Raw genomic sequence first — 22,073 nt, forward strand, 5'->3', positions numbered from 1 at the left:
GAAATATAATATTTGCATCTGGAGACTTCTTGGTTCAACTATTCGCAAATTATGCAAGATTTATATTAAAATAAATTATTTATGTAACGGTTCCCGGTCATATAAGCATTTATAAAAGATTAAAAAATGTGAAAAATATCTACACACAGTATAAACGAATTAAAATAAGTATCAATACAATATTCACAATGTAACTTTTGTTCAAGGACTTAGCACTGAAAGGGTGATTGGTTTTATTGACATGAATAAACCGAATCTTTGTTTTTGTAAACAATGAACTTAATAACAAGCCAATGCATGAAGTAATAGGGAATAGATTCAGGTAATGGGACTGTAAAGACAAAATAAATGTAGTTTCTATTACTACACAGGGTTAGAGAGTCCAGTGCTCAAATCACATTTTCTAGGTGACCGCATAACTTAATTCTTTAGCTGAGTTTGTTAAACTTTGAATCAGATAGCCCAGGGTTAGTGTGAGGCCAGTCATGCACTATCTTTAAAGAGTCACACAATATCACATATGCCAGATGCCATCAAAAGCCCACTGCAAACTCACATTACATTTTACAGCCAATGGCATAAAGGTCGCAGATGTTACTTATATACATTTCACACTGCACCACCACAAAAAGGGTTAGCAACAGAGTAGGAGACATATTTTAGATGCATTGCAAAGATGTGCTATAAAGCAGAGGTTCCTCTTGCCCTCCCCCCTTTATACTGATTAACAAGATATTTACCCAGGAAGGTGCCGCTGGTTACTTCTTGGATGTTTAAATGCCCATGTCAAGTGGCAACTAGGAAGCCCCAACGTTAAACGCAAGAGATTTAAACGCCTTTTTTGTTTCACCTGAAGGAGATGCTACCTGTGCCACCTTCCCCGGTAAGTATCGCTGAAACCAGGCGTGCCCAGAGGTGAAATGAAGGCAGTTCGGCTCCCAAGACCCCCTGTTTCCTATTTATGTAAAGCAAATGGGGGTAAAAAAACAGCTCCTTGAAATGCTGAAAGCAGCATGTGTGGGACATAAGGACAAATAGCCCAACTGGTTACTATGGTATTCAACATGTTGCATGACACTTACATGTACAAGGAGTTTAATTCTGGATCAGCAAGGAGATAGAAAAATAGAAAGAAATATAACTTTCCATACGAATATTTCAGCTTTTCATTCTCTATTAAAAGCACCATGTATCCTAGTGATGGATAAGGAAAAAATAAAGTAGACCTTGTAACATCATTAGTACTAATAGAAAATCTCAATGAATATGTGCAGTATTCCATAGCATGTCATTGTAAGGATTAGGGCCTCCTATGTCTCTTGTACACGTTAGGCTGTGATTATAGTGCCGGCGACGTCGCGGCAAAACAAATGTATTGCCGCCGTCGCGTGCGCTTATAGTAAGCGCGACGTGACGGAGCGACGCGAATTCTTGAAGCCGGTCAAATTAGATTTTTTCGGAGGTTGTCGCCACATGTGACAACCTCTGAACCAATCAAAGACCTGGTCGCCCGCGACATCGCCGGAAAGCGAAATACAACTTTCGCTAGTGGCGACAGCAACGGGTGACGTCATCCGTCGCGTTGCCGTGGCGCGCACTATAAGCGCGGCCTAAGAGTGTGGCCCCTTATTCAATACAGTGTGAATACATCTTCCCTGGAGACGGTTTTGGTTCCACTGTAGGCCTATGTGTATCTTTATTTCTGTAGTGACATCCATACACATTGTTCTTCATAGCAGTAATTTATGCAACACAAATAACATTGGATGTAATACAAAATTGGATTAAGCACTTCAAGCATAAAAGTAAACGCAGGAAAAGGAGTCTCTGTCCCAAAGAGCTTACAATGTAAGTGGTAAGTAGGAAGAATTTACAGGGACAGCAGGAAGGAGTTACAGTTAGTACGTTTGCATGGGTTGGGTACTATGGATTAACTGATATCCTTTATTAAAGAGATGCGTTTTGAGATTGGCCTTTAAGGTGGAGAGAGAAGGTGATTGGCGCATATATAGAGCTGAAGTGCCTTCCACATGTGCTGGGATGTAAGTGAGAAAGGTTTCAGATGGGAGATTCAAAAGCCCCAGAACAGAATTCATCCATGAGCAGGGGTACAGCGAGAAATTAGGGCTGAGATATTAGAAGGAGCAGGGGAGTGTGAGCCTTGAAAGAGAAAAGGTGAATTTTGTACTGCACCGACACACTTTATTCGAGCAAATACCCAGTATGTACCTGGCAGATACCTGGAATGCGCCGCTCCACACCTCTGACAAGCCCCGTTGCGTTTGCCTTCCCAGCCTGGGTTCATGCCTGGCTGACGGGCGGCTGATCTGTTAAATGATAATGATTAGGATTTAATAGGCTGCAATGCTTCGCGTGTCTACCAGATGGCATAAATTCATGAATTGTAATGCAGTATATATATATATATATATACTGTGCAGTATTGCAGCCAGCGGGAATAAAATGCTTCAATCCCTGCCTGGAAAATAACCCAATGCACTCGGGCAGAAAACAGTCACAAACCTCAATACACCCGGGTATACCCGAATTCGTGGGACTAGCCGAGCTCGAATAAAGTGTGTCGCCAGTGTAAATAATACAGGATTTAATGGGAAGGCAGGAGAGAAGCAGAGACAGATTTAGGAGAAAGTTAAATGATTATAGCAGCACCAATGAGGATAGACAGTAGGGGAGAAAGGTGAGACGGGCAGACAGAGAATGTTACAATAGTCAAGACGGGACAGCATGAGGGCATGGGTTAGTGTTTGTGACAGAGGATAGGGAGTATTTTAGCAATGCTGTGATGGAAAAATGTACAGGTTTTAGCGACAGCATGAATGTGAGAGGAGAATTTGAGGGACGAGTAAAATATGACACATAGGCAATGTGCTTGCAGAAGGCGCAGGGCCAGCTGCGAATTTTGCGGGGTTCAGTGCGTGGGGCTTTTGTGGAACTTTTTACCTTGTCCGGTGCGACATCTCGTCGTCCTCAGCCAACTCAGCATCATGACGTCGCGGTGCCATGCAGCATCACGTTGTCATGGCCATGTGGCGTGTCATTGTCATGGCAATGCGACGCCATTTGGCATCACGGTGCCATGGTAATGGGACTCTGTAGGAAGAGATGCCGCCAGACAAAGTAAGAGACAGTTACCGAGGCCCGCGCGGTCTCCCCCAGCAATCAGTTTTATTGTTAAGGAAAGAGCACGGGGCCTTTGTAAACGTGGGGCTCGTTGCAGGGTCACCGATGGAACCGCCATCAAGCCGGCCCTGAGAATCAAGCCGGCCCTGAGAAGGGGTAATCGGGCCCGGTTGGGAGGAAGTATGACAAGCTCCATCTTTGACATGTTAAGTCTGAGTTGGCAGAAGGCCATCCAGTATTATATAGCTGAGACTTTGTATGAAAGAGAAATCTGATCAGATACCACCTCAGAAAGATAAGCCATATATGAAATGTGTTATAAATATACTGAAAGGGGAATGTGTTACAGTACATAACATATTCCTACTAAATAAAGGTTTTCCTCCCATAAATATGGGATTATATCTAATAATAAGATTATCCCTAATAGACGTATTTGTGAATATAGTAACTAGATTACGGTTAAATTCGAACCTTTATATAGCAACGTAAATTTGACCATTTCCTCTGCATAAAAAACCTTATAGAAATAGTGAGACTATCTCTGTTATGATATTATCCCTAATACAGTATGTATATTTTTAATATAGTGAGTAGATTACATTTTAATTCAAACCGATATTTAACAATATAAATTTGATTATTTCCCCTGCATAAAAGACTCTATAGAAATATTTTCTTTCCCAACGATCTGAGAAACACTATCTAGTCATTCTCCTATCAATTAAGTTCCCCAGGTAGATACTACTGCCAAATTATCTATCCTAAATCACCTAAAATAGTGATTAACACTCTAAACAATAAGTGTAATGCCATCAATAATCTTAATGCTAGCAGTACATTAGCACTTTAAATAGCATTCACATAGGACAGGCCCTATACTTGTCTTTCTGTTTGTTTCCCTAGAAGAAATATATGCGCTCTCATTTAAATATACATGGACTTGTAAGGCCTTTTTTCCTTGATTTCTCCTACCGAAGGGATTCATGCAGAACAATTCATAACAATACGATAACAACCTGTAGACTAAAGTGGCGTTTCTTCTGTTTCATTAATTACTCAATTTAGAACTAACCTAGAGCGGATGATTTTAAATTTGGTGATTCAAAGAGTAGTTAAACACGGTTGAGTCTAAAATTCCTATACTAAATATTGTGCATTTTCCTGGAATATATGTGCTTTGAATTTTTTAATATTGTATAAAATGTGTAAGACTGTTTTTCATAATATGCATTTATTCTGACTCCAAGGAAAAGCACTTCCTCCATTTTGTGAGCGGGTGGATAAAGGGTTAAAAACCTGAACCTGTATTTAAAGACACGAGACATTGTACCAGGAAGCCTAAAGGCAAAACGTGTAGGGTTAGGCTACGCTAATAGTGCCGGCGACGTCAGGCTGCGGTCGCTGGAAAAATCAAATATAGATGACTTCCAGCGATCGCTCCGCGCTTACTATAAGCGCACGCGACAGCAGCAATGCTATTGTTTTGACGCGACGTCGCTGGCACTATAAGCGCAGCCTTAGTCTCTGTAGCTGTTCGGCATCTACTAGGCCCACACATGAGATTGTGACTTCTAGAACTTCTACACGCTCATGCTACGTCCTTTACGTGAACCACATCCCTGAGCAGACGGAGAGGATTTGGGTCGTTGGCCAACCCGTCCACGGGTGCTGCACGAATGGAACGCCGCAAAGAAGGGAAACCCCCGCAGTGAATTCACCATCTAGAGTGGGACAACGCGGAGAGGAACAGGCTGCGACCCGAGCTCCGAAGAGAACACTGCACCAGAGACGATTAGAGGGAGAACACGTGAGGTTCACATTGGCTGGAAAGCCTTGTATTCACTCTGCATAAAGCTCATTTGTGAATGCTATAACTGCCCTTTTTTATTCTTATTTTTTAATAAAACTATATTATGCTATGTTTTTTTTATATTTTTTTGAAAGGTTGTCATAGAAAAAACTATTTGAAGATACTGAAATAGATGACCATAAACTACAGTTTATGATTCCGAATTACTTAGACCTTTTTGACGCATGTAAGTGCATTTGTATTTCGGCTATTAAGAAGTAACAATTATAAACAATATCACACCATCGTTGTTTTCTGTTTGCGTCTCCTTTTTTCCTATGATCAACGAGCCAGATGATTATTCTCTTTGCATTCAGAAACTTTGGCCATGACAACAGTAGTAGGATCTGAGATTGTTTGGCCAGCATAGAGGTAATATTTGAAACCATAAATATTTGATAAGGTCACCTTGGGAGCGCATCTAGAGGGAAAAGAGAATAGCGACCAGTACAGACCCCTGGAGTACTACGACAGAGATTGAAACAGAAAGAGGAGCTGTTAGCTAGATCCATGCAAAACTTGCCCTTTTTAAGTTGGAGGCGATTTGCCATCGTTGTATAAAGAGATTCCAGAACCTGAAATATGACTTTTAGATGAGACAGAGAGAGAGGCTAATACAATACCCATTGCCTAATATACCTCCCAAAACCCACCGCTATACATACCTGTGAACTAAAAAATGTGAATAGACTTTGCATATTAAAATGTGCCTATTTCCTAGGTATCTAGGTGTGCACAGGTCTGTCTCCAATGGTTTGGAGAATGTTAAAGAGGAGTGGTTGACCCACACTATCAACAGAAGCAGAGAGGTTGTATAAGATTAGAAGGATGTACTGATGTCGCTCTTTGACAGCACGAAGGTCATTCATTTGAATGGAATGTTATCGCTTCTGCATTACAGGGACCATTTCTTCCAAGCATAATAAACAGGAGCCTATCACTTTAATTCCGTTTCACAGTAGTTGGCACTGTATCTTTATGGCTACGTGCAATACATTCATTTTAATTATATGCAGCTATATGACAAACAAAAGCCACTCGGTGACACTAAGTGTGAGTAGCTTTATTGTCAAATACCTAATTACCCTCCATTTTTATCACACACTCAGAATATTTTCAAAGCTCTCATAATTCAAGTACCACCTATTGAAAGGAGACAATACAGATAATAGACTCGGTATTACTAGAAGTGGGTTGCATGAGCCTTGAACACTAGAGAATGCGAGTGGTAAAAGGTGCACTACACCTCAAAGCCCAGGAAACCTTTACCTGATGAACATTGGATTGAGTAGCTCCTCTATGGGACTATGTTCTTTGGTGCTGCAGGGCAAAGGGAGGCTGCGGGGGAAGGGGGAGGGTGAAGTAATTAAAGGGCACATATAAGTGTCAAACATAATATTTAATCTTTTAAACCAGCAACCAGCCCAGAAGCCTAAATAAGTTTAACTCCTATGATGTTAGTATCTTGCTCCGTATGTCATGCTTTTTTTTACGTGATTTTAGTGTTCAAAATCATGATTTTATAATAATAATAATCGAAATAAATATATTGTGTTTGCGGGTTACCATGGTAACCTTTACACTGCATTGGGCTAGGGAGAGAGCCCCATTTCCACCTCCTGAACACCTAATATTTTAAATGCTTATATTGCCTCAATTAAGGTTAAAAAATAAAAACCGCGCTGGAAAGGACAAGAAGGGAAATACAATGCAAAATAAATGTCAATCAGCACAGACGGCTGTTTTAATGTTTCCATTGTAACCAAAAGCTTTGGAGAGTTTTTACGATCTTTACCTACACTTGTGCTGTATGTACAGACATCCTCTGTTTTCTGGGGTTGTTTGGCTAATGGCAGCATAATTAGTTTCAAGACATACAGTGGCAAGGAAGAACAATAATTACCAGATACGATAACAATTAAATGAACCCAGAGTAAATAGAAACCGACTATTTTATACAAAGCATGCAAGTGAAAATGCAATGTTATGGCTGTTTGAGTCTTACAAGGGAAGTCCATTACATTGATCCGTTATTTAATTCGATGCTTACAGTGTGGGGCTGCCCCTTTAAGCACAGATTCCTGCAGTGATTGAAGCTATGGAGAAGGCATCCGAAACACTTTGGACAGGTGGCACTGAAAATGTTAATGTACAGAAAACTCACCTCATCCCCATCTCTATTCAGCAATGCATGTGGTGTCAACACAAATTAGCTTTTGGGTTTTGCACTCAGAAGGATGCCTCGTTTGTTTATTTTATAGAGAGGGATAGTAGTGGGAATTTGAAAATACTACCCGAGCTCATTACTTTTCAAACTGTGCATGTCTGGCTTCCTGCAATGAAAGGACCGACATCTGTCTGCTTGGGGTATGTGATGATTACGTATAGAAGCAGTCCGTCCTACAGTATGTTAGGAACTAAAATACACCAATTGCAGTTACAGGTTTAAGAAGTTATAACACACACACATGTAGATGTATCTGTAACGTGTTGGCCGAGCTTAATAGTCAAAAACAAATACTCTATCTATACTGTTCTGTGGCTAACTAAATGCTTTTATTTGTGTGAGCTTTCGAGATACACTGATCTCTTCTTCCGGCGATGTTACGATGGATAATGCAAGAAAAGGTTTACTTTAAAAACAGCCTGGAATGTTATCTGTGGATGAAACATTCCTCCCCGCTGTGCAGTATGCAATTTATGACTTTAGGTGTTAAATGGTCCCTGAATGTTTGTGATGTAAGAGTGTGTGTGTGTGTGTGTGTGTGTGTGTGTGTGTGTGTGTGTGTGTGTGTGTGTGTGTGTGTGTGTGTAAATATACATTTATAAAGCGCCCACAGTGTATGCAGCGCTTTCCAAAAGGTGTGTGTGGAGGGGGAGGGTATACCAATGGTGTTGGTGGGTGTTGAAATGTAAGAGGGTGATGCATTACTATAAATGTGTGTGGATACTATGTAGTCCCTATTGGTATATAGGTTTAGAATTACATTGTACATTTGTAGGTGTAAGAGAGAGGAGTGTGTGCCTTCATATAGTGCAGTATTTATAGACATGGGATTTAGCACTCACGGGAAGAGAGTTCTCTTGTGTAGTGGCTCATGGAACTGCGTTCTCCGTTTAGGCCACCGGTCAGTGTCCCGAACAGTTGCATAAATTTGTTTTCATGCAACGTCTCTGTTTCGGTGTTCTAAGATTACCTTTGTGTATGGCCACCTTCAGATCGTTCATCATATGGCCAGAGTCGCAGAAATATTCGCCGGCAGGACTGTTTCTTGTTCCGCGTGTGATGCTCTGGCGATGCAGATTCTTTTCTTGTTTAGCCCCTGTCCCATCTCACCTATGTAGAAGCAGTCCCCTGGGCATTTCAAGCACATAAGGTGCACGGCATTACTGGAGGAATAGGTGAACCTTCCTTTGGTTTTGTACTCCAGATTCCTGTGTGGTATTTGTATTGTGCCCGCTGTGTGGAGCATTGCGCAGGTTTTGCATCTTGCGTCTGTAAGGGATCGGGGGGCACGTCCTGCACCACGTGCCCCCTCCTCCCTCACCCCGGTCCCCGCAGCCGTCACTGCCTCTGTCTTCCCTCCCGCTCCGGTGCGGGCGGCTCCCTCCTCCTTCCCCACGTTGGCCGGGTCCTGCTTGGGTCGCGCGCGTCAGCCCGACAGCATTACAGGACGCGCGCGGATCCGCGCTTCTTGTGGGCGTCCTCCTGCATCTGTCCCCGCCCCCAGCCATCGCGGGACACCGCGCAACGTACGCCAGCAGCGCAACCAGCCATAATTCTTCCCCCTGGTCTCTTGTCCTATACCTGCTGCTCTGGGTACGCGCCCCCGCTCCTCTCCCTCTACCATTTGCCTCTGCTCTCCTTTTAGTTCCTGTCCCCACGTTCAGTCAGCGCTCAGCATAATCTTCTATAGCTCCGTGCTGTCTGGTTGTCTCTCTTGTGTTTTCTAGTCTCCTTGTTCCTGAACTGGCCTGGCTGCGTACCCTCTCTGGATCTGGACCTCTGGCTTCGGACTCAACTACGCTTCCCTCTCCACCCCTCGGACTCGGCAAACAGGCACACGACTACGCTTACCTCTCTTCTCCTCGGACTCGGCAAACGGACACTCAGTACGCGGCTCTCTCTACTCCCAGACCATTGGCTTACGGACTCGACTACGCTACCCTCTGGAACCCAAGGTCCGGCAAGTACCCCACTAATCTTTCTCTACAGCCCAAGACCCGGCTTCGCTCAATACCACACTCCGGGCACGCCCCCGTTGCTGCGGGTGTGTGGGTTCTCCTTTCTCCACCTCAGTACCGGGGTCTTGTCAGGTTTGGGGACAGCACGAGCGTTACAGCGTCCTGGCATGGTCTTGTCCCGCATTCAGTTGTATTGTTGAATATTTTACTCACCATTTTCTTAAGGTTATGAGGTTGTCTGTATGATAATTAGGGTGTTTTAGAGAAGACCTGTTGCAGTCTTGTATCTTCCTGGAGAATGGGTTGTAGTTCCCTGGCGATCTTGCGTAGGACTTCTAGGTGTGGGTTATATGTGACCACCAAAGGTACCCTGTCGCTTGTCTCTTTCAGTCTGTATTCAAGGAGATCACTTCTTGGTGTTCTGGTGGCTTTGTGGATTTGCTGGTCTAACATTCTGTGGTTGTATCCACGGTTTATGAAATCCGATCTCAAGGCTGTTATCCGCTGGCCTCTGTCTGCATATCCGGTTGTATCGTATGGCTTCACTGTACATGGTTGCATGCTTAGTGTGTGTGTGGGATGGAAGCTGTTGTCCCTCAAATAGCTGGCTCTGTCTGTAGGTTTGCAGTATATAGAGGTCTGTAGTTTGTTGTTCTTTATAGCAATGTTGATGTCTAGGCAATGTACTTCGTCCGGGGAATGGGTAAGTTTGAGGTTGATGGTCAGGTGGAACGTATTGAAGTTCTCATGGAACTGTATGAGGTCCTGTTCACCACAGGTCCTAATCAGGAGGATGTCATCGATGTTTTGCGCAGAACAAATTGGCATACTGTGGCGCCGTCCAAGTGTACATAACAGTCCCGGTTGTCTGGAGGTATGTGTTATTTCCAAATGTGAAGTAGTTATGAGTCAGAATAAAATCGATAAATTTAGTCACTGTCTCTGTGAGTGGATCCTGCTGTCCCAGAAAGTATCTGCAGGCTGAAATCCCATCTTCGTGGGGGATGTTTGTGTAAAGTGATTCTACATCCACGGTTGCTAATAGTGTTCCTGTTGGTAGGGGGCCAAAAGTATTAAGTTTGTTTAGCAGGTGAGTGCTAAATCCCCTGTCTATAAATACTGCGGTATATGAATGCACAAACACCTGTCTCTTACACATACAAATGTACAATGTAATTCTATACCTATATACCAATAGGGACTACATAGTATCCACACACATTTATAGTAATGCATCACCCTCTTGCATTTCAACACCCACCAACACCATTGGTATACACTCCCCCTCCACACACACGATTTTGAAATGCACACCCGCACAGCTTCTGTAGCTCACTCACAACACGTGACCGTATGCGTTTCTTCCGTCTCAGCGGATTTCATCAGTGTGAGATGGAAGAAACGCGTAGGGTCACGTGTTGTAAGTGAGCTATGGTAGCAGTGCAGGTGTGCATTTCTAAATGGGAGAAAAGAATGTCTGTTCGGCTAATGGGAGCTTGAGGAGTGGGAACCACTTTCTGCGTATGCGGGTTGCCGGAGGACGATACAAGCGGCGACACCAGCAGTGGAGTTTTGGAGAATAACATCCCACGACGGAGTAGGCAAAGCGGCGTTCCCGGGTCACATGTCGGCGCATGAGTTTACTCATACCATGGTTTTTATTCACGCTAAATTGTCAATTTTTAATCGTAAAAAGTCCTAACTATTACATTTTTTACAATTTGATATCACACTAGGATCGTGTGGTTTCTTCTTCTTTTTTTCTGTATATATATATATATATATAATTTTTGTTAAATAAATCATGACACTGTGTAATATGTCATGTGTTGTTGTTCATCTGAGGTTATAATTACCTAATTTTAAGACCTTCTAAGGAACAGATTATTATTATGTCCTGATATGTAAAACCATAGAATTCAAAGAGGGTGTACTTTCTTTTTCACACAACTGTATATAGGTGTATGTATGTATGTATGGGGGGTAATATGTATTGTTTTTTTTTATATATGTATTGGGTAGGTCGTTTTTTTGTATGCATTTGGGGAGGTGGGGAAGGTTGTATATATGTGGAGGGTTGGGATTTTTTTTGTATGTATTTGGCGGTGGGAAGTCTTTTGCATTGGGGGGTGGGAAGTTTTTTGGTATATATCTTGTGGAGGGAAGTGTGTGAGGGAGGAGGGAATGAGTGAGCGTGGGGTAATTGACCTAACGGAGGGAGAGGAGAGAGGGGGTGAGTGAGGAAACAAGGGAGTAAGAGTGAGACGCAGGGGAGAGAAATACATGCGAGGCGGGAGAGTGAGAGGGGGTGAGATGGAAGGGAGAGAAATACATGGGAAGAGGGTGGGAAAGAAAGGGGGCACGTGAGGTGTGAAATGGGGAGGGGGCGACTCGCAATACCGCCGACACGGGGTGAGGGGGCCCTGTTTAAAATGTTTTTTCTGGGCCCTACGATTTCTGTTGGCGGGCCTGGTCATAGTATTTCTTATATAGCGCTGACAATGCACACAGTGCTGTACACAGAATTCTGCAGGCACAGCACGTTTCTGTCCTAGAGAGCTTGCAATCTAATGTTAGTGCTTAAGGCTCTGAGATAAAGGTGACCGGCTCATGGGCGCGCACTCTGGGATTCACAGCGGGTTCCCCAGCATTAAGCTATTCCTTCAGAAGACTTGGTCTTGACAAATTGTGTATTCTGCTGGCTAATACAGAACACTAAGTATTCTGTCTGAAGGGAAAAAAAGACACTGCGATTTGGCCACTCAGCATTCTGCTTCTATATTGTCTTTTACCATTACATTTAATTTAATTCAGCACTCCATGTGTCAGCAGGAGGAAAGATTTATTATGGCACAATGTGAACACAACAAGGCTTTAAATAAAAAAAACAAGCCATTTCTTCTTCACTCTGGTTACAGAAAGTAGCAGCCGACAGGTGCATAGTTAGTACCTATAGTTATGTCAGATTTCCTGTTAAATTTATTGCAAATTCCCATTTATCCAAAATGAAATGGTACTGGGTAATTACACAAAATATATATACAGTATTGTGCATTAAAGAAAACAAGGATTTAAATAACTGTATAGGTGTGTCTGTATATTTAAGTCGAGACAGTAAAATCTGCAAGTAAAATTTATTTACAGATCCTGAGGTTGCTTGTTCTTGCAATATATTATTCTCAAATGTATTCCTTTCTTTATCGTTATCTGCATCAAATCTTCATTTCTATCACTCTCCTTCTACATGTAAAACTAACTCTCCATGAATCCACACTGTGCTTATTTTTCTTATCTGTACAGCGTTTGGAACCTTTCCTATAGACGCTTAACTTTGTAAGCAACTCGGCTTTAAAATATATTTTATACGTAATGTATTCCAGCCTTCACACTGCTCGGCTTAATGGAAGTCAATATCTGTATATTATACTATCCACTCTGCAATTCCATTACAGACTCAACACCGACGGTCATAAAAAGTATCATTCTGAGCACAGGCCCATAACAGTAATGATAAAAAAGGGCCATTTCTCTTCCCCAACTAGAATGAAACATTTAAATCACCATGGCTCTTTGCTCTAAGGAAAATTGGCAAATTAACAGGGCTAAAAAAGGATAAAATATTCATGACTGGTGTAAAAAGAGAAGTAAATAATTGAAGACAAATTGTCATGCAGTAAAAATTCAGAATCCCAGAAAGCAAGTGGACAAAAGGATGAAACCCATGTGGCAATCATTATTTCACTGCTTGGTGTACATGGTACTGTACATATACACAGTGCTTGGTGTGCGTGGTACATACACCCAGTGCTTGGTGTACATGATACATACACCCAGTGCATGGTGTACATGGTACATACACCCAGTGCTTTGTGTACATGGTACATACACCCAGTGCTTGGTGTACATGGTACATACACCCAGTGCTTGGTGTACATGGTACATACACCCAGTACATGGTACATACACCCAGTGCTTGGTATACATTGCACATACAACCCAGTGCTTGATGTACATGGTACATACATACATTGCTTGGTGTATGTTGTACATACACCCAGTGCTTTGTGTACATGTTACATACACACAGTGCTTGGATATATCAAGACTAATCATCGAGTCAGCAGATACAGTATATAGTTTGTAAATGAGAAGATTAATATGTGTTAGCAAATATACAATTATAATCCCAACCAAGATCCAATGACTTGAGTAAATCTAAACAGAAACATTGGGATCCTGTATGTGCATCTTACTATTTGAAGAAGCAGGTAATTGGTATAAATCACTGACTTACCAGCATTTTTACTGTAGAGTTACTGCTCTATTAACGAGCAATAATCATGAGGCTATTAACAGCAAGTATAAATAAACCTAACATACCGCAGTTTAACTGTTTGTTTTCGGTTCTTTTGGGATGCTTCATTAGCCAAAAATGACATTAGGTTACTGTGGTGCACACCAACCAGAATTAAGTTGTGTCAATATTTAAACAGTGACTGAACTTTGGGAAATGTCTTCGGTTTCTGGGATAACTTCCATGAAAGGTATATATTGTAGCCGCAGCTAACAGAATGACCAGAAAGTAAAACATTGACGTCTCCTACTGTATTAGTAGTGTGACGGCTGACTGAGCTCGATCAGCAGTCTTTTGGTAATAAATGTATGAACTCTAGTAAAGTAACCAGGGTATTAACTACTGTAGCTCAGATGGCCCAAAGGGGTTCTAGGTACTAAGATATCACATCACTACGAAATGCTCAAAGAACTAGATTGGCTATCACTTGAGTTTAGGCGCAAAGTTAATTTTTCCTGTCTTGCTTTCCAATACTTTCTGGGCAAGCTACCCACCTATCTGAACAAGCTCCTCACCCCTACCACATGCAGCACTTATCTGAGATCTGACTCCAAAAGACTTTTCACTGTCCCAAGGTTCAACAATGTTTCCGTCCGCTCCTCCTCCTGTTACCGTGCACCTCATGACTGGGACAATCTACCTGCTCTTACAGCCACCACTAGTCCAAACTCTTTCAAAACTAAACCAGTCTAACATTTTAATCTGGTCTGTAACGGTTACATACACCTACAGTATATTATATATTATCTGTAACTGTTCATGCAACGTCTTCAAATATAATGAATAACCCTGTTCATTTAATGTAACCATGTATTGTTATCATAACTGTACGCCCAGGGCATACTTGAAAACGAGAGCCAACTGTCAATGTATTATTTATTTCGTGGTAAAATATTTTTTATAAATAAATGAATAAATCAGAGATACTTCTAAGGCTTTTTAGCAGACACATATACGAATTCTTACTTTAACGTAAGATTAGAGCAGTGGTTTCCAAACTTTTTTTGTTTAAGGAACCCTAAGTGGAATTCTGAGGAACCCCAAACCATCTCTAATAGCAACTCTGTGATCAGATGCATTGTAAATTCTTCTGTATTTGGTACAATTTTCAAACGACCAGAAAATTGCATGGAACCCTTTAGGGATTGCCGGGAAACTCAAGGGTTCCTAGAAACCCTGATTGAAAAACATTGGAATAGAGGAAGCATATTGCTTGTGTGGCGTGATCGCCTTAAGTGAGTTTGTTCATCTTGAACAAGACAGAAAGTAGAACTTTTTTGCAAGGAGAAGAAATGTGAGAACAACAAGAGGTCGTATTCTGAAGGTGGAGGGTGAGTGGCTCAGAGAAAACATGAGCAGGTGTTTCTTCATGGAAAGCATGTTGTATTCATGGAATAACCTTCCCAGCAGAGGTGGTGGAGGCCAATGTAATAAAGGAACTCAAAACTGTTTAAGACCCAAGGGTGTCCTAAATATAAAACAAAACAAAGGTTTATTTGGTTCTAAGGAAAATGTGCAGAAAAACGGACTTTAAGAATTATTATATTTGTCTACAGAAGGCAGCAACACTTGCGACCTGTTAGAAAAAAGAAGTTAGGCTCAATTGGTCTTCCCTGCATAGACTGAGCAAAGAGTGATAGAGGGAATCGCTCTCGTACTCCAATCCATGATCCAGCCTTATATGCCAGAAATATCACATGCAGAAAGTGAGCAGATAACCTTCATCACATCTTTATTTGGTAAGTATCGGAGAACCCCCATATAAATAGTACCTTTATTTAAAAAAAATTATATATATATATATATATATATACAACTCAACCCCGTTATAGCGCGATCCGTTAAAACGCGAATCCGCTTATAACGCGATGCAAGCGTGGCTCCCAATTTTCGTATTTCTGAATACTTTATAACACGATTATTGGTATCTTAAATACTTTATTGTACAATGCACACAATTGTACATTATTTCTAGCGCGATCCACTTATACACGATGTGATTCTTTGGACCCCAAGCACAGCGTTATAAGGGGGTTGAGCTGTATATATACACAGTATATATACAGTATATATATATATCCTGATCAAGCAAAGAAAACTATTCCACTGCCTTAAGTAGGAATATATGTATTTGTACCAGGTGAAATGTTCACATGTGACCCTCCTAGTTACGTTTCAGCGGGAGGGAGAAAGTGACGGTTATGTGCAATCATTACCTGAGCATTGCTCCAAATCCCTTTTTCTTAGCTTTCTTCTCCTGCTCTTCTCTTTCCTCTCTTCTTTTCTTATCTTTCACTTTAGACTTGCCCTTTTCCTGTTTCTTATCTTTTTTTTTTTTGTCTTTCTTGGCTTTGTCAGCATCGTCAAACTCCGGATTCCCTAGAGGGGCAGATTCACTGGTAGGGGTTTCTGGGCCGGAGCGGGAGCTCACATCAGACAGGCCATCTGCGCAAGAGAGAAAAAAATAAATCAATAGAGCACATGGAGCATGTTCAAGGCCTTCAATGAGATCACCAAGCATTTAGGCATGAAATGTATAATGAGAGCACAGACCCTATACTCCAGCTGGCTGCTGGACTCGCACACATATGTCACATCAGGTATCATTAAAGCAACATTGCAAAGCTATTTATTTGTTAATATACTGTATGATCATACCACAAACAATTAAAAAAAAAGACAAGCTACAGCCTCTCCCATATCCAGTAAAAGCGGGCCTATTCATTATGTATTGTTAGCTGTTACACCAGCTTGAGTGACAACAGAAGTGATTATAATAATATCTACAACTAAGAATACTCATAATATTGTCCTACCTACATCATGTGTCTTTTGCAAGCAACAAGAAATTGCTTTGGATAGTAGTTGCTGTATTAGGAATTGTTACTTTGTAACTATTGATACTTTATAGCAGTGGTTTTCAACTTTTTTTTTTTTTTGTTAAGAAACCCTAGAATTAGAGTGGATAATTCTGGGGAACCCCTACCCTCCCCCGTCAATCTCTCACTCTCCCTGTTCGTCCGTCTCTTTCTTCCCCCCTTTTACACTCCTCCCCGCACCCTCTCTCCTACCCCCCTAACTCCCTTTCTCACGCTCTCTCCCTTGCTCTCTACACCTCTTCTCCCTTAGGCCACGTCCATGCTTAGCACGAAAGCGGCGTGAACAAATGGCCGTGCCTCAATGAGTTCAGCCATAGAGCACATGTGCGGGGGCGACGGTGCGGCCGACTTTTCGAGTGACCAACTAATTTGATTTTGTTGCACGACGGCCGGGTCACGTGAGCGGTTCAGCCAATGAGGGCGAACCAGCTCTGACACGTCACAGCCACGCCTCCGCCACGCCTTCCTGTCACGTCTCCTCCTAGGCCACAAATCGCCTCTGTTGCGCTCGCGGGCCTAGCATGGCCTCGGCCTTACACTCCCTCTGGCTCTTCTCAACTTACTCTCTCCCTTCTCTCTTCTCTACACACACTCTCACCCTCACCCTTCTCTCTTCTCCACACACACACTCCCCCCTCCCTCTTACACACACACTCTCTCCCCCCTTCCCTCCCACACACCCCCACACACTCTTCCCCTCTTTCTTCTCCACACACACACACTCCCCACTCTCTCTTCCACACAGACACACAAACTACCCCTCTCTTCCACACACACGTTCCCCTCTCTTCCACACACACACACTTTCCCCCTCTCTCTTTTCCAAACACACTCTCCCCACTCTCTCTCCTCGACACACTCTTCACTTTTCTCTTACACACACACACACACACACACACACACACACACACACACACACACACACACACACACACACACACACACACACACTATCCCCCTCTCTTGCACACACAGACACACTATCGCCATCTCTTCTCCACACATACACACACTCCCCCTCTCTCTTAGGCCGCAATTATACTTGTGCGCAATGCTGGAACAAACAAATGTATTGCAATTAAGGCGCACATAGTGCTGTATTTGGAGTGCGATGGCCGCAGTTCAGCCAATGAGGGCCACGCCTCTGCCACACCTCCCAATGCCTCCAGTGCATGTTTCGCATGCACACCATGTGCGTGTCACGTCACGCGGTCGCACGCGCTGCCAGTATAAATTGCGGCCTTAGGCTGCGGTCCCAGTCATGTCTGTGACACACGCGCCCGGCGGGGGGCGGCGCGTGCACAGCGCTAACCGCGATCTGCGGTCTAAGGGAGCTTGCGACGGGAGGGGGCGTGGTCGGGGATTTGCGGGGGCGTGCCCATTACGTCACGCGGCTGGTTTGCCCTCATTGGGTGAACCGCCGGTGGGGGCGTGGCCACGCCTCCGTCGCAAGTTTTAAACTCAATTTCATTGAGTTTAAAAAAACTTGCAGAACGGCGCGGCTGCACCTTCAGCGTGAAGGTGCGTACTGGGCCCTTTCCCATTGAGGGCCGGTGCTTACACGCATGCCGCGCCGTGCGCTGTGGCAGTGACTGGGACCGCAGCCTTACACACATACCTCTTTGAGCCTGTGGTGCAGCACCGATTCGCTCCCTCCTCCTGTCAGCCGGATGTTGAACGCGACTTCAGGCGCCGACTGGAGCAGGGAGAGGAAGGATCGCAGTGACCGGGCGGCGGCTGCTACTGAGGAGCAAGGGAGCCGCCGGCAGGGCCGCCAACAGTGGGGTCTGCTGGGGTTGAGTCCCGGGCACCGTGAGTCAGGGGGCCGGCGTCCCGGGCCCCCTGCTTGCCCATTTTATATTTTTAAAAAAATCAGGGGGAAAAATGGCGGCGATTCGCCGTGCGCATGCGCAAATCCGAGGTCTCGGCGCGCATGCGCCGGGAAGCTGGGTGTCCGGCCTGCTGCTTATAGGCCCGCTCCCCCTCAGCTCCCAATGTGGGACGAAGGGGAAGCGCCGTTGCGAGCCCGAGTCCGCCAGGCTAGGAGCCCTTGGGTTCCCCGGGCATCCCTAAAACGTTCCCTGAATTTTTCAGGTCATTTTAAAATTGTACCAAATACAGAAGAATTTACAATGCATCCGATCTCAGACACGCTATTAGAGAGGGTGGGGGTTCCTTACAATGTATCTCATCTCAGACGCACTATTAGAGAGGGTTGGGGTTCCTCAGAATTTCACAATATAATTAGAGTGTTTGTTAACCAAAAAAAGGTTAAAAAAAAACGCTTTAGAGCAGAATTCACAGATCACAAGAAATCAAATGTGGTTTGTGGTCTTTGCATTGATATTGATATTGGTTAGAGATCTAGATATCTTCCAAGAATGGATTGGTGGAATTAAGTTTCAAAACAAATACTGCCCAGCGAGTTAGACAGCAAAGGCACCAAAGGTCCATAAAACACAAAAGATTCTGCCTGCACAGAGAGGGAAAGGGGGAAAAAAAACTCAACGCGGTTACACTGGGGTCTCTGTAAAAGAGAGATTAAATTGCAGAGTGGGGATTTTGGAACGTGTAACATAACAAGGTCATACAGCCCAAGTCTCCAGTGAAGCTCGATGGCATAATGTGTTATTAAAGTTATTAAAGTGACAGGCACTTTATTATTCTTTTGAAAATTGAATAAGATCTTTAACATCCAGATAACAAGTAACTGTTTACACGTATGATTCAAAGCGGTCAGGGAACAGTTTTGAGTCTCGAGGAAAAATAGTTTAGAACTAATAATGCAAATAAATAAGGGCAATGTAGCATTGATTCCCCTCCAGGCATTGGCCAATGGTGTGGTGTTGAACGCACAGCAGCCTGAATATTATGGTCCCAATAACCTAGCTTCATAGACTGACTCCATGGACTATTAATTAGTGTATTTGAAACAGCTATCTTTTTTTAGACACTAACAGTGGATTCACAGACTACCATATGGAGCAAGATTACATAACCAGATATGCAGCAAAAAAAAAAATTGCCTAAATGAAGAATACCCGACCACTGATATTAATTTCCATTAGCAGGAACCTATCGGAGTTTCATTACATTTCAGAAAAACTTTTGCAGGTCATTTAAAAGATTGCAATGCAAAGCAGATCACAGATGTAAAACATGGGTAGAAACGTCACAGGCATTTAATGTCTGAAATAATCACACCCATCCCTCTACAGTCAAGAGTTGCTTAGCAATGCAATCTTTAAGTGACCTGTTTTGTTACTTGCATTTTAATACAAGAGATGCATTCAATATGGAGACAGAAACCATTTCAGCAAACACAGTCAATAACAAATGATTTTCTGGTTGTTAAGTCTTTTGTTGCGAGATAAAATAAAATTGTATCCACCTGAACATTAAAAGTGAACAAATAAAGATTATTCCGATACTTGGATATCAATACTGTTCATGCTAATCCAATGAAGGTTACATAACCTTAAAAGAATCAGCGATTTTTATTTGTTACACCATTACATCTATTAAAAGACTACACACCGATTGCTATAACCAGTCGGGTTATGTAGACTTTGATTTATTCCATATTTACAGATATATACCTAGGGATTCCGGTGCTTCATTTTTTCGTATAAGTAGTGGGGGGCGGAACCCAGTGTATTGTACTTTCATTTAAATAAAAATAGTGAAAAATAGAGATACATTTTAGTTCAGTTTTTTTTTATCAGTGAACTTTTTTTTTAGTTTCCATAGACCTCTTGTGCAGCCTTTGTCACCTACCTGTGGCTGAGCGGCCACAATAGGTGGAACTTTATAGGAAATGACAGTATGCTTCATTTCCAGTTTATTGTTTGTAACCTCTAGGGTAAGTTGATCAGTCAGTGGTGTTTTTCGGTTGAGGCCTAAAATCAGAATCCCTACATCTATTATATGATGTGCAAAATTACTATTATTAAAGTAATGTATTGAGATTTCCTTGGTTAAAGGAGTTCAAAACCGCAAGAGAACATACAGTATAAGGCCTGGGACATAGTTGTTCTAGCAGTGCGGAGGCGCGCTGAGGCTCAGGGAAAGCGGTGCTTTCCCTGGCCTTACACAGCGCGCCGTCCGGGGGTGTGTCGGGGGCGGTTCTGGGGCATTGGCCAATGGTGTGGTGTTGAACGCACAGCAGCCTGAATATTATGGTCCCAATAACCTAGCTTCATAGACTGACTCCATGGACTATTAATTAGTGTATTTGAAACAGCTATCTTTTTTTAGACACTAACAGTGGATTCACAGACTACCATATGGAGCAAGATTACATAACCAGATATGCAGCAAAAAAAAAATTTTGCCTAAATGAAGAATACCCGACCACTGATATTAATTTCCATTAGCAGGAACCTATCGGAGTTTCATTACATTTCAGAAAAACTTTTGCAGGTCATTTAAAAGATTGCAATGCAAAGCAGATCACAGATGTAAAACATGGGTAGAAACGTCACAGGCATTTAATGTCTGAAATAATCACACCCATCCCTCTACAGTCAAGAGTTGCTTAGCAATGCAATCTTTAAGTGACCTGTTTTGTTACTTGCATTTTAATACAAGAGATGCATTCAATATGGAGACAGAAACCATTTCAGCAAACACAGTCAATAACAAATGATTTTCTGGTTGTTAAGTCTTTTGTTGCGAGATAAAATAAAATTGTATCCACCTGAACATTAAAAGTGAACAAATAAAGATTATTCCGATACTTGGATATCAATACTGTTCATGCTAATCCAATGAAGGTTACATAACCTTAAAAGAATCAGCGATTTTTATTTGTTACACCATTACATCTATTAAAAGACTACACACCGATTGCTATAACCAGTCGGGTTATGTAGACTTTGATTTATTCCATATTTACAGATATATACCTAGGGATTCCGGTGCTTCATTTTTTCGTATAAGTAGTGGGGGGCGGAACCCAGTGTATTGTACTTTCATTTAAATAAAAATAGTGAAAAATAGAGATACATTTTAGTTCAGTTTTTTTTTATCAGTGAACTTTTTTTTTAGTTTCCATAGACCTCTTGTGCAGCCTTTGTCACCTACCTGTGGCTGAGCGGCCACAATAGGTGGAACTTTATAGGAAATGACAGTATGCTTCATTTCCAGTTTATTGTTTGTAACCTCTAGGGTAAGTTGATCAGTCAGTGGTGTTTTTCGGTTGAGGCCTAAAATCAGAATCCCTACATCTATTATATGATGTGCAAAATTACTATTATTAAAGTAATGTATTGAGATTTCCTTGGTTAAAGGAGTTCAAAACCGCAAGAGAACATACAGTATAAGGCCTGGGACATAGTTGTTCTAGCAGTGCGGAGGCGCGCTGAGGCTCAGGGAAAGCGGTGCTTTCCCTGGCCTTACACAGCGCGCCGTCCGGGGGTGTGTCGGGGGCGGTTCTGGGGGCGGGCCAGTGACGTCACGGAGCTGGTTCGCCCTCATTGGGCGAACCGCTCACGTGACCGACCCTGCGCTCCGGCAAGCGGGAAAATGTCAAAACTCCGTCAGACACGCGCTTCCCCAAGCGTGCTGCCGCGTGCGCGAGCCCCTGCTAAAGCCGCTCTCATTGCGGCTGCAGGGGCTCGGTGCCGAGCAGCAGCGCGCCTCAGCACGGGTCAGCGCATAA

At 42.8% G+C, this 22,073-nt stretch overlaps 1 protein-coding gene across 3 annotated transcripts in view; it reads right to left on the reverse strand.

Annotated features, from left to right (window-relative positions):
* Positions 1-22,073, reverse strand: part of PARD3B (par-3 family cell polarity regulator beta) — a 774,037-nt gene that overhangs the window by 326,550 nt on the left and 425,414 nt on the right. For all 3 annotated transcript variants that reach the window (XM_075608550.1, XM_075608549.1, XM_075608551.1), the window contains exon 18: positions 15,749-15,977. In XM_075608550.1, the coding sequence (XP_075464665.1) occupies positions 15,749-15,977 (229 nt within the window). The remainder of the gene's footprint in view (positions 1-15,748; positions 15,978-22,073) is intronic.

Source organism: Ascaphus truei, chromosome 7, assembly GCF_040206685.1.
Source record: "Ascaphus truei isolate aAscTru1 chromosome 7, aAscTru1.hap1, whole genome shotgun sequence".
NCBI lineage: Eukaryota > Metazoa > Chordata > Amphibia > Anura > Ascaphidae > Ascaphus > Ascaphus truei.